This window comes from Hyla sarda, chromosome 10, assembly GCF_029499605.1.
Source record: "Hyla sarda isolate aHylSar1 chromosome 10, aHylSar1.hap1, whole genome shotgun sequence".
NCBI classification, from domain to species: Eukaryota; Metazoa; Chordata; class Amphibia; order Anura; family Hylidae; genus Hyla; species Hyla sarda.
The window spans coordinates 141,888,806-141,902,290 of record NC_079198.1 but is presented as its reverse complement, the minus strand read 5'-3'; the positions used below and the strand labels follow the sequence as shown (position 1 = coordinate 141,902,290).

At 42.3% G+C, this 13,485-nt stretch overlaps 1 protein-coding gene across 2 annotated transcripts in view; it reads right to left on the bottom strand.

The window, feature by feature from the left end:
• The window catches only part of NPHP4 (nephrocystin 4), a 292,086-nt gene that overhangs the window by 150,944 nt on the left and 127,657 nt on the right, over positions 1–13,485 (bottom strand). For both annotated transcript variants that reach the window (XM_056544490.1, XM_056544489.1), the window contains one exon: positions 240–422. In XM_056544490.1, the coding sequence (XP_056400465.1) occupies positions 240–422 (183 nt within the window). The remainder of the gene's footprint in view (positions 1–239; positions 423–13,485) is intronic.

Here is a 13,485-nt window from a genome sequence, read left to right as displayed (position 1 = left end):
CGCCCCTTTGACACTTGGCACATGAGAAGATACAGCTGTCTTCTAGGTTATAGAAGCTCAGACATATATGACAGACCTCATGTGCATCTTACAGGGTCAGCAGATAAGAAGGTGAATTGAAGCTGACAGGTTCCCTTTAGGACAAATCACTGGCATCTTATAAAGCACAAACAAGATGATATGAGTAATAAAGAAATAAAGTCACAGTGAATTAAAAACAACATAGAGAACATTCTCACCTCATCTGAGCTCATGCTACTTGGTGGTATTTTATATACAAGGCTGTTGCCGGGATTAGGGTGAGGTCCTCCTTGTAGGGGTAAGGTCACTTCTGAAGATCCCGGGTTAAGGAGCGGGTTCCAGGACGCCCATCGTATCATACGCATATAGGACGCATTAGACAGCATGGTCGCAGACGGCACCTAATAGAGAATCATGTGATCAGACAAGGGGGTCACGTGATCAGATACAGTCACAATATAGTTACTGGGGGAAAATAAAAGAAATCTATACTCACCTTACGGATCTCCCTCCACTCCTGCTCTGACCCTTCCCTACTTCCTGGTCCCGTTTGACATGGACATGTGACCACTGCGGCCAATCACTGGGTGTTGAGGTCACTGTTCCTACCAGTGATTGGATGCAGCAGTAATAGGTCTTTACAGAGAGGGACCAGAAAGCACAGAAGCAGATGGTACCTGGGAAGAGTCAGAGCAGGAAATGTTGTAACAAAAGCTTTGGAGTCTGGACAACCCCTTTATTAAAGGGGTACTCCGCCCCTAGACATCTTATCCCTATCCACGCCCCCTCCCATAGACTTGCATTGAGCAGGCGTGGCTTGACATCACCGTGATGTCACGACCCCGCGACCTGCTACAAAATGTTCCGAACGCTGGGGCAGCAGAGTACCCCTTTAGGTGATATCATTGATATTAAAATAAAAAATCTCAATAAGAGCTGAATAAATCTACAGTGAGCTGCCCTAGTGGTAGCTGCAGGTATCACTATAACAGAGTCCCATCACACTACAAGCCCCATAGCATATTTGCCCCTAAAAGGGTTATCCCAGGATTAAAGGTTATCCCCAATCCAAAGGAAAGAGGGTAACTAGATGATCACCTGACTGCTGGGAACCCCACCCATCCAAACAATGCCCCCCGAGGGAATGAAACGACAGCACAAAGGCTCAGCCACTGCTCCATTGATTCTCTATGGGACTTACGAACATTGCTAAGTGCTGAACTGGACGGCCGAGCGTGTGCGTTGCTGCACCATTAAAGGGGTACTCCGGTTGAAATTATTATTATTTTTTTTAAATGAACTGATGCCAGAAAGTTAAAAAGATTTCTAAATTACTTCTCTTAAAAAAAATCTTTACCCTTCCAGTGCTTTTAAGCAGCTGTATGCTACAGAGGAAATTCTTTTCTTTTTGAATTTCTTTTTTGTCTTGTCCACAGTGCTCTCTGCTGACACCTCTGTTGGTGTCAGGAACTGTCCAGAGCCGCAAAGGTTTGCTATGGGGATTTTCTCCTGCTCTGGACAGTTCCTGGTATGGGCATCAGGTGTCACCAGAGAGCACTGTGGACAAGACAAAAATCAATTCAAAAAGAAAATAATTACCTCTGTAGCATACAGCAGCTGATAAGTACTGAAAGGATGAACTTTCTGGCACCAGTTGATTAAAAAACAAATGTTTTCCACCAGAGTACCACTTTAATTTGGGAGACAACTGATCTCTGTTCTCATGATCAGTGGCAATGGAAGCGGCCTGACCCCCACCATTCAGTGCTGATACATAGGGTAACAAGTAATATTGGGACAACTCATTTTAAACTTTGATTATTTCAATTGGGGCATATAGGTAGCAGTTGCACCCAGGGCCTGAGAAGTACCCAAAGGCCGCTCCACCTAATAGGAGGACCTGGGGGGGGGTACATAATGGTGATGATCACTGCCTCTACCGACTCCTCAAATGCGGCCTTGTCATTTCTGCCATTTCCTTATTCCACACGACAGACTCCATGAGAATCCCGCCGCGGTCTGAACACTTGCGCTTTAATTCCCATTGTTCCTTAGACAGATCACATTTATAATATTTCTGGGGCGACTTCAATTACAAAGACGGAATAGTGTTTTGGACAAGTCCTTATGCTGAACACATAGCAGGGGGGGGGGGTCATGAGTGTCGCCACCAATGGCGGTAAAGCAGCGGTAAAGCTCATTATAGGTAATATTCATGTATTATGTTAACGTTTCCTGCTTGAGATGAATTTTCCGCGGCCTCTCATCTAGTGAGATTTATGCCGTATATTTCTACATTATCCCGTCAGATGTTGTGCGCGCAGAACGATACAGAAAGAGCTGAGGCGTCCGCTCAGTCATCACAAAAATAACCCTAAAATAATACAATTCTGCGCGACTCAGGCCATAAAATATAAGGAGAGAAGAGGAGGAGGAGGGTGGGGCTCCCCGGTTTCTTAAAGGAGTAGTTCAGTCCTGAAAAACGTATCCCCTATCCTAAGACTGCTGGGACCCCCCGCAATCTCCTGTACGGGGCCCCGGCAATCCGCAGGAAGGGGGCGTGTCGACCACAGCGCAGAGCTGAAGCGCTGCCTTTGGCAATCTCCGACTCTGCCATAGCGCTGTATTGAGGGGGCGTATCGGCTGCTGCTTTGTGCGGTGGTCAACACATGCTATCGGGCCGGAGAGCCGTGGCCCCATTTGAGAGATCACGGGGGGTCCCAGCAGTCGGACCCCCGCTATCTGAAACTTATTCCCTATCCTTAGTCCTTTTTCAGGACTGGACTACTCCTTTAAAGGGGTATAATGGCTAGGGGATAAGATCCATGATCGCAGGGATCTTGCATTCTGTGCTGGGCGCTGCCTCCGAGATGGGGACATGACATCACAGCCACGCCCCTTGTGATGTCACACCACGCCCCTCCATTGATGTCAATGGGAGGGGGCGTGGTGACGTCACGCCCCCTCCCATAGACATGAATGGAGGGGCGTGACTAGGGGTTGTGACCATGATGTCACGTCCCCGTCTCGGAGGCAGCACCCAGTACAGAATGTGGGACTCCTGCGTCATACATCTTATCCCCTATCCTTTGGATTTAATTCTCACTGCTTGACGGGACAACCTGACAGATCAACCATAGTGGTCACCGCGCTCTTTACTGTACGATAATAAAGCAGACAGGACTGTCGTTTATATATCACTATGGCAGGTTATAGGGTGATAAAGGTGGTAAAGCATACCTATTACTGGAGAAACAAATGCTACCAGTAATATGGGCTTGAATTTATATGCAGGTTTCCCCACTAAGGACATTCATCATAATTTAAACGAAAGTTAACAGGACCGCAGTTCTCATGAGACACGAGTCCCCCAATCATGAGACACGGGTCCCCCAATCATGAGACACGGGTCCCCCAATCATGAGACACGGGTCGCCCAATCATGAGACACTGGTCCCCCAATCATGAGACACGGGTCCCCCAATCATGAGACACTGGTCCCCCAATCATGAGACACGGGTCCCCCAATCATGAGACACGGGTCCCCCAATCATGAGACACGGGTCGCCCAATCATGAGACACTGGTCCCCCAATCATGAGACACGGGTCCCCCAATCATGAGACACGGGTCCCCCAATCATGAGACACTGGTCCCCCAATCATGAGACACGGGTCCCCCAATCATGAGACAGGAGTCCCCCAATCATGAGACACGGGTCCCCCAATCATGAGACACGGGTCCCCCAATCATGAGACACGGGTCCCTCAATCATGAGACATGGGTCCCCCAATCATGAGACATGGGTCCCCCAATCATGAGACATGGGTCCGTGTCACTGTGGATTAATGGCAGTCAGAAATGTGTGTTGTGATCAGTGCTGTGTTGCGCATAGGTGAGAAATGTTCAAATGTGTTCGAAATAGGAGAAGACCAGTTTGGTCAACCAAAAGAGTTAGGGCTGCAATAAATGATAAGGTGAAAGCATTCAGACTACTAAAAAAAGAAGGTAGTGGGGAGGTATTAAAAAATTATAAAGAGAGACATTAATTCTGCACACAAGAAATAATATTTAATGACTGCTATAGAAAGTAAAAAGAACCCCAAAATATTCTTCACCTACATAAATAAAAGGAAACTTAAAACTGAAAGTGTTGGTCCCCTAAGAAATAATCTGGGGGTAATTGTGGAGGAGGAGGAGGAAAAGGCCAATCTACTAAATTCCTTCTTCTTTACTGTATTTACACAGGAAAATCCAAAGTCAAAGGACAAGGGAAGGGATTATGTAATTCTCCAGATTTTACGGTGCCGCCTTAGTAACATTAAAACACAACTCACCGGGCCCAGGTGGCATCCATCCTAGAGCTATACACAAATGAAGTACCGTGCTAGACAGACACTTATTCTTTATATTTAAAGATTCTATAATGACAGGGATTGTTCCACAGGACTGGTGCTTAACAAAAAGGGTAAAGATAGTAAAAAAGGGTCAAAAGGGATCAATAGGCCTGTAAGTAACATCGGTGGTGGGTGAGATTTCTGAGGGTTTTCTAAGAGATGCGATTGTAGAATATGTTAATGGTAATAACCTTCTAACACAGAGCCAACATGATGAGTGATGTGTTGTAGATAAGTGATGAGTGATGTATTGTAGATAGATGATGAGTGATGTGTTGTAGATAAGTGATGAGTGATGTGTTGTAGATAAGTGATGAGTGATGTATTGTAGATAGATGATGAGTGATGTGTTGTAGATAAGTGATGAGTGATGTGTTGTAGATAAGTGATGAGTGATGTGTTGTAGATAAGTGATGAGTGATGTATTGTAGATAAGTGATGAGTGATGTGTTGTAGATAAGTGATGAGTGATGTGTTGTAGATAAGTGATGAGTGATGTGTTGTAGATAAGTGATGAGTGATGTGTTGTAGATAAGTGATGAGTGATGTGTTGTAGATAAGTGATGAGTGATGTGTTGTAGATAAGTGAGGAGTGTTGGGTTGTAGATAGGTGATGAGTGATGTGTTGTAGATAAGTGATGAGTGATGTGTTGTGGATAGGTGATGAGTGATGTATTGTAGATAGGTGATGAGTGATGTGTTCTAGATAGGTGATGAGTGATGTGTTGTAGATAAGTGATGAGTGATGTGTTGTGGATAAGTGATGAGTGATGTGTTGTGGATAGGTGATGAGTGATGTGTTGTAGATGAGTGATGAGTGATGTGTTGTAGATAAGTGATGAGTGATGTGTTGTAGATAAGTGATGAGTGATGTGTTGTGGATAGGTGATGAGTGATGTGTTGTAGATAGGTGATGAGTGATGTATTGTAGATAGGTGATGAGTGATGTGTTGTGGATAGGTGATGAGTGATGTATTGTAGATAGGTGATGAGTGATGTGTTCTAGATAGGTGATGAGTGATGTGTTGTAGATAAGTGATGAGTGATGTGTTGTGGATAAGTGATGAGTGATGTGTTGTGGATAGGTGATGAGTGATGTGTTGTAGATGAGTGATGAGTGATGTGTTGTAGATAAGTGATGAGTGATGTGTTGTAGATAAGTGATGAGTGATGTGTTGTGGATAGGTGATGAGTGATGTGTTGTAGATAGGTGATGAGTGATGTGTTTTAGATAGGTGATGAGTGATGTGTTGTAGATAGGTGATGAGTGATGTGTTGTAGATAGGTGATGAGTGATGTGTTGTAGATAGGTGATAAGTGATGTGTTGTAGATAAGTGATGAGCGATGTGTTGTAGATAGGTGATAAGTGATGTATTGCAGATAGGTGATGAGTGATGTGTTGTAGATAAGTGATGAGTGATGTATTGTAGATAGGTGATGAGTGATGTGTTGTAGATAAGTGATGAGTGATGTGTTGTAGATAGGTGATGAGTGATGTGTTGTAGATAGGTGATGAGTGATGTATTGTAGATAGGTGATGAGTGATGTGTTGTAGATAGGTGATGAGTGATGTGTTGTAGATAGGTGATGAGTGATGTGTTGTAGATAGGTGATGAGTGATGTGTTGTAGATAGGTGATGAGTGATGTGTTGTAGATAGGTGATGAGTGATGTATTGTAGATAGGTGATGAGTGATGTGTTGTACATAGGTGATGAGTGATGTGTTGCAGATAAGTGAGGAGTGATGTATTGTAGATAGGTGATTAGTGATGTGTTGTAGATAAGTGATGAGTGATGTGTTGTAGATAGGTGATGAGTGATGTATTGTAGATGGGTGATGAGTGATGTGTTGTAGATAAGTGATGAGTGATGTGTTGTAGATAAGTGATGAGTGATGTGTTGTAGATAGGTGATGAGTGATGTATTGTAGATAGGTGATGAGTGATGTGTTGTAGATAAGTGATGAGTGATGTGTTGTGGATATGTGATGAGTGATGTGTTGTAGATAAGTGATGAGTGATGTGTTGTAGATAAGTGATGAGTGATGTGTTGTAGATAAGTGATGAGTTATGTGTTGTAGATAGGTGATGAGTGATGTGTTGTAGATAAGTGATAAGTGATGTGTTGTAGATAGGTGATGAGTGATGTGTTGTAGATAAGTGATGAGTGATGTGTTGTAGATAGGTGATGAGTGATGTGTTGTAGATAAGTGATGAGTTATGTGTTGTAGATAAATGATGAGTTATGTGTTGTGGATAGGTGATGAGTGATGTGTTGTAGATAAGTGATAAGTGATGTGTTGTAGATAAGTGATGAGTGATGTGTTGTAGATAGGTGATGAGTGATGTGTTGTAGATAGGTGATGAGTGATGTGTTGTAGATAAGTGCTAAGTGATGTGTTGTAGATAGGTGATGAGTGATGTGTTGTAGATAAGTGATGAGTGATGTGTTGTAGATAGGTGATGAGTGATGTGTTGTAGATAAGTGATGAGTTATGTGTTGTAGATAAATGATGAGTTATGTGTTGTGGATAGGTGATGAGTGATGTGTTGTAGATAAGTGATGAGTTATGTGTTGTAGATAAATGATGAGTTATGTGTTGTGGATAGGTGATGAGTGATGTGTTGTAGATAAATGATGAGTGATGTGTTGTAGATAGGTGATGAGTGATGTGTTGTAGATAGGTGATGAGTGATGTGTTGTAGATAGGTGATGAGTGATGTGTTGTAGATAGGTGATGAGTGATGTGTTGTAGATAAATGATGAGTTATGTGTTGTGGATAGGTGATGAGTGATGTGTTGTAGATAGGTGATGAGTGATGTGTTGTAGATAGGTGATAAGTGATGTGTTGTAGATAAGTGATGAGTGATGTGTTGTAGATAAGTGATGAGTGATGTGTTGTGGATAGGTGATAAGTGATGTATTGCAGATAGGTGATGAGTGATGTGTTGTAGATAAGTGATGAGTGATGTGTTGTGGATAGGTGATAAGTGATGTATTGCAGATAGGTGATGAGTGATGTGTTGTAGATAAGTGATGAGTGATGTGTTGTGGATAGGTGATGAGTGATGTGTTGTAGATAAGTGATGAGTGATGTGTTGTAGATAGGTGATGAGTGATGTATTGTAGATAGGTGATGAGTGATGTGTTGTAGATAAGTGATGAGTGATGTGTTGTGGATATGTGATGAGTGATGTGTTGTAGATAAGTGATGAGTGATGTGTTGTAGATAAGTGATGAGTGATGTGTTGTAGATAAGTGATGAGTGATGTGTTGTAGATAGGTGATGAGTGATGTGTTGTAGATAGGTGATGAGTGATGTGTTGTAGATAAGTGATAAGTGATGTGTTGTAGATAGGTGATGAGTGATGTGTTGTAGATAAGTGATGAGTGATGTGTTGTAGATAGGTGATGAGTGATGTGTTGTAGATAAGTGATGAGTTATGTGTTGTAGATAAATGATGAGTTATGTGTTGTGGATAGGTGATGAGTGATGTGTTGTAGATAAATGATGAGTGATGTGTTGTAGATAGGTGATGAGTGATGTGTTGTAGATAGGTGATGAGTGATGTGTTGTAGATAAATGATGAGTTATGTGTTGTGGATAGGTGATGAGTGATGTGTTGTAGATAGGTGATGAGTGATGTGTTGTAGATAGGTGATAAGTGATGTGTTGTAGATAAGTGATGAGTGATGTGTTGTAGATAGGTGATAAGTGATGTATTGCAGATAGGTGATGAGTGATGTGTTGTAGATAAGTGATGAGTGATGTGTTGTGGATAGGTGATGAGTGATGTGTTGTAGATAAGTGATGAGTGATGTGTTGTAGATAGGTGATGAGTGATGTGTTGTAGATAAGTGATGAGTGATGTGTTGTAGATAGGTGATGAGTGATGTGTTGTAGATAAGTGATGAGTGATGTGTTGTAGATAAGTGATGAGTGATGTGTTGTAGATAGGTGATGAGTGATGTGTTGTAGATAGGTGATGAGTGATGTGTTGTAGATAAGTGATAAGTGATGTGTTGTAGATAGGTGATGAGTGATGTGTTGTAGATAAGTGATGAGTGATGTGTTGTAGATAGGTGATGAGTGATGTGTTGTAGATAAGTGATGAGTTATGTGTTGTAGATAAATGATGAGTTATGTGTTGTGGATAGGTGATGAGTGATGTGTTGTAGATAAGTGATGAGTTATGTGTTGTAGATAAATGATGAGTTATGTGTTGTGGATAGGTGATGAGTGATGTGTTGTAGATAAATGATGAGTGATGTGTTGTAGATAGGTGATGAGTGATGTGTTGTAGATAGGTGATGAGTGATGTGTTGTAGATAAATGATGAGTTATGTGTTGTGGATAGGTGATGAGTGATGTGTTGTAGATAGGTGATGAGTGATGTGTTGTAGATAGGTGATAAGTGATGTGTTGTAGATAAGTGATGAGTGATGTGTTGTAGATAGGTGATAAGTGATGTATTGCAGATAGGTGATGAGTGATGTGTTGTAGATAGGTGATGAGTGATGTGTTGTAGATAGGTGATAAGTGATGTGTTGTAGATAAGTGATGAGCGATGTGTTGTAGATAGGTGATAAGTGATGTATTGCAGATAGGTGATGAGTGATGTGTTGTAGATAAGTGATGAGTGATGTGTTGTGGATAGGTGATGAGTGATGTGTTGTAGATAAGTGATGAGTGATGTGTTGTAGATAAGTGATGAGTGATGTGTTGTAGATAGGTGATGAGTGATGTGTTGTAGATAAGTGATGAGTGATGTGTTGTAGATAAGTGATGAGTGATGTGTTGTAGATAGGTGATGAGTGATGTGTTGTAGATAAGTGATGAGTGATGTGTTGCATTCTAGGAGGTACAGACCTTACTCCAGGCTATATACAGTGGGGGAAAAAAGTATTTAGTCAGCCACCAATTGTACAAGTTCTCCCCCTTATAAAGATGAGGCTGTAATTATCATCATAGGTTATAACCTCAACTATGAGACAGAATGAGAAAAAATATCCATAAAATCACATTGTTTGATTATTAAAGAATTTATTAGCAAATTTTGTTATATCCCTTTGTTGGCAATGACAGAGGTCACATGTTTTCTGTCTTCACAAGGTTCTCACACACTGTTGCTGGTATTTTGGCCCATTCCTCCATGCAGATCTCCTCTAGAGCAGTGATGTTTTGGGGCTGTCACTGGGCAACACGGTCTTTCAACTCCCTCCAAAGGTTTTCTATGGGGTTGAGATCTGGAGACTGGCTAGGCCACTCCAGGACCTTGAAATGCTTCTTACAAAGCCACTCCTTTGTTGCCCGGGTGGTGTGTTTGGGATCATTGTCATGCTGAAAGACCCAGCCATGTTTCATCTTCAATGCCCTTGCTGATGGAAGGAGGTTTTCACTCAAAATCTCACGATACATGGCCCCATTCATTCATTCATTCATTCCTTTACATGGATCAGTCGTCCTGGTCCCTTAGCAGAAAAACAGCCTCAAAGCATGATGTTTCCACCCCCATTGCTTCACAGTAGGTATGGTGTTCTTTGGATGCAACTCAGCATTCTTTCTCCTCCAAACACAATGAGTTGAGTTTTTACCAAAAAGTTCTACTTTGGTTTCATCTGACCATATGACATTCTCCCAATACTATTCTGGATCATCCAAATGCTCTCTAGCAAACTTCAGACGGGCCCGGACATGTACTGGCTTAAGCAGGGGGACACATCTGGCACTTCATGATTTGAGTCCCTGGTTACTGATGGAAGCCTTTGTTCCCAGCTCTCTGCAGGTCCCCCCCCTTGTGGTTCTGGGATTTTTGATCACCGTTCTTGTGATCATTTTGACCCCACGGGGTGAGATCTTGCGTGGAGCCCCAGATCTAGGGAGATTATCAGAGGTCTTGTACGTCTTACATTTTCTAATAATTGCTCCCACAGTTGATTTCTTCACACCAAGCTGCTTGCCTATTGCAGATTCAGTCTTCCCAGCCTGGTACAGGTCTACAATTTTGTTTCTGGTGTCCTTCGACAGCTCTTTGGTCTTGGCCATAGTGGAGTTTGGAGTATGAGTGTTTGAGGTTGTGGACAGGTGTCTTTTATACTGATAACAAGTTCACACAGGAGCCATTAATACAGGTAACAAGTGGAGGACAGAGGAGACTCTTAAAGAAGAAGTTACAGGTCTGTGAGAAGCAGAAATCTTACTTGTTTGTAGGTGACCAAATACTTATTTTCCACCATAATTAGCAAATAAATTCTTTAATAATCAGACAATGTGATTTTATGGATTTTTTTTCTCATTCTGTCTCTCATAGTTGAGGTTATAACCTATGATGATAATTACAGCCTCTCATCTTTATAAGGGGGAGAACTTGTACAATTGGTGGCTGACTAAATACTTTCCCCCCCCCCCCCCTCCCCTGTATTGTATTCTTATATAGAAGTCGGCTATACACAAGCTGAAACCTGGTGGCAGCAGACAATGATCTAGTATAGTGTTTCCAAACCAGGGTGCCTCCAGCTGAAAACTACAAATCCCAGCATGCCCGGACAGCCAACGGCTGTGAGTTGTAGTTTTGAAACATCACTTTAAAGATCCCAGACTGGGTGCAGTGCGGTGTGGATTATAGCATATGCATACTCAGAGCTGTAGATTTACAACAGCTGGAGGCACCCTGGTTGGAGGTCTCCTAACTCACCCTATGGCAGATGTTGTGGGAAGAAATGATTGGGCATGGTGGATGTCAGAGGCTGCTCACATATGGTTGGGTGGACACACATATGTACCCAGAGCTGTCAGTCACATGTTCATCCAGCCATCATCTATCCCCAGGACACGCCGTGTTCTGTATTTACACTATTTTACACAATGTTTATAGCATTTTGCATTTATGCATATAAACTAGAATTTCACATGTGCCAAACGGCTCCATCTTGGTGGCACCAGGCCAATGACGCATGACAAAACTGCACACATTTTACTGCAATTAGCTGCGGTGTTGGACGTTGGAAATGCAATTTGATGTAAATTCAGGTGGTAACTTCCCTGAGAGGTGACTTGTCCCTTTAAAAGAACAATCATTTCTAGCTTTTACTCCTGACAGAACAAGCTTAAAGAAGCACTCCGAATGTTTTTTATTTCCCCATAACATGCGTATTAGCTAGTTCTACAGCACAGCCTGTTTTATGCCAAAAGAGCTGCATCTATTTCTGTAACTGGGTCATGTGATTATCAGTCTGACCCACAGAAAATTACCCACCCACAGAAAAAAATGTCAGTCCTGGGTTAGCTTATTTCCTGTGAAATACAGAATGACATCATCATTAGACATCAGATCGCTCCTTGCAGGTCCCAGGCCCCTCCCTTCCAGCTCTATCTGTATACTGCTGCTGCTATCCCTATGGGGTCAAAATATATAGCAGTAATACACCTCCCCTCCAGCTCTATCTGGATACTGCTGCTGCTATCTCTATGGGATCAGTATATATAATAGTTATACACCTCTACACCAGCTCTATCTGTATACTGCTGCTGTTATTTCTGTAGGATCAGAATGCATAGTAGTTATACACCTCCCCTCCAGCTCTATCTGTATGCTTCTGTAAATATATCTAAGGGATTAGGATATATAGTAGATATACACCTCCCCTCCAGCTCTATCAGTATACTGCTGCTATCTCTATAGGATCAGTGTATATACATAGTAGTTATACATCAACCCATCCAGCTCTATCTGTATACTGCTGCTGCCACCTCTGTGGGATCAGGATATATAGTAGTTACACACCTCCCCTCCAGCTCTATCTGTATACTGCTGCTGTTTTTTCAATGAGATCAGTATATATTGTAGCTATACATATCCCCTCAAGCTCTATCTGTATACTGCTGCTACTGTGGAAAAATGCTGTTAAAAACTAAATGCGTGAACACAGCTGAACCTAAAAAAAACTAAATACCAAGTTATGAGTCTAATCAGTTCACCCGGGTGACCTCCAGCATCAGCAGCCTGATAAGATGACATTATTCTCCAATAATAGCCTACTCTGCATTTTATAATAAAATTATTCCCAGAGTGCTTCTTTAAAGGGATTTCCCTGGACTGATTTCTTAACAATATTTAATGCATCAAACCGTTAGCCAACCCTGTAGAATAAAGAGCTGCATCCAGACAGAATACAGGGCGGCTGTAACGTACATAGACGCTGCATGAAGTGACTCATGAGGAGCCGTGGGGGAGAGAAATATAAATATATACGGGCACAGGTGCCTTCTCAGGAGTGGGCTGAATCAGCTGGATTGCCGGGACAGGCCCATGTGTTGTGTGGTAGTTTCGCTGCTAAACATGAGTCATCTAACAATTTGCGCTATATGATTCCTGCAAGATAACTGTAAGTCATAAAGCGCCCGCATCATTTCTGGTGAATCCATCGTATTATACAGACATCAGTCTCTTGGAAGAGCAATGGTTAAAATATGGTGTTTGTAAATAAGAAAACTTGGAACTAATAGTGAAAATATATGATTTATCCAAAATTTTGAGAAAATAAATAAACATAAGAAAAGGCAAAGTAGGTTCTCGAATTCATAGCAACCAGTCGGAATAAAGTTGTCAACAGACAGTATCTGATCACAGGATATTCCATCCATCAGCTATTACCTACGTGCGAGACAATTCCACAGAGCAGGAAAAGCAGCTTGTCAGCTGTGCAGTATAGACTAGGACAAAGTCAGCAGAGTCGTCTCAATCATTACAGGGGGCTGATGTTTCCTGTTTTCGGCTTGTCAGCTGTGCAGTATAGCCTAGGACAAAGTCAGCAGAGTCGTCTCAATCATTACAGGGGGCTGATGTTTCCTGTTTTCGGCTTGTCTGCTGTGCCGCATAGACTAGGACAAAGTCAGCAGAGTCGTCTCAATCATTACAGGGGGCTGATGTTTCCTGTTTTCGGCTTGTCAGCTGTGCAGCATAGACTAGGACAAAGTCAGCAGAGTCGTCTCAATCATTACAGGGGGCTGATGTTTCCTGTTTTCGGCTTGTCAGCTGTGCAGTATAGCCTAGGACAAAGTCAGCA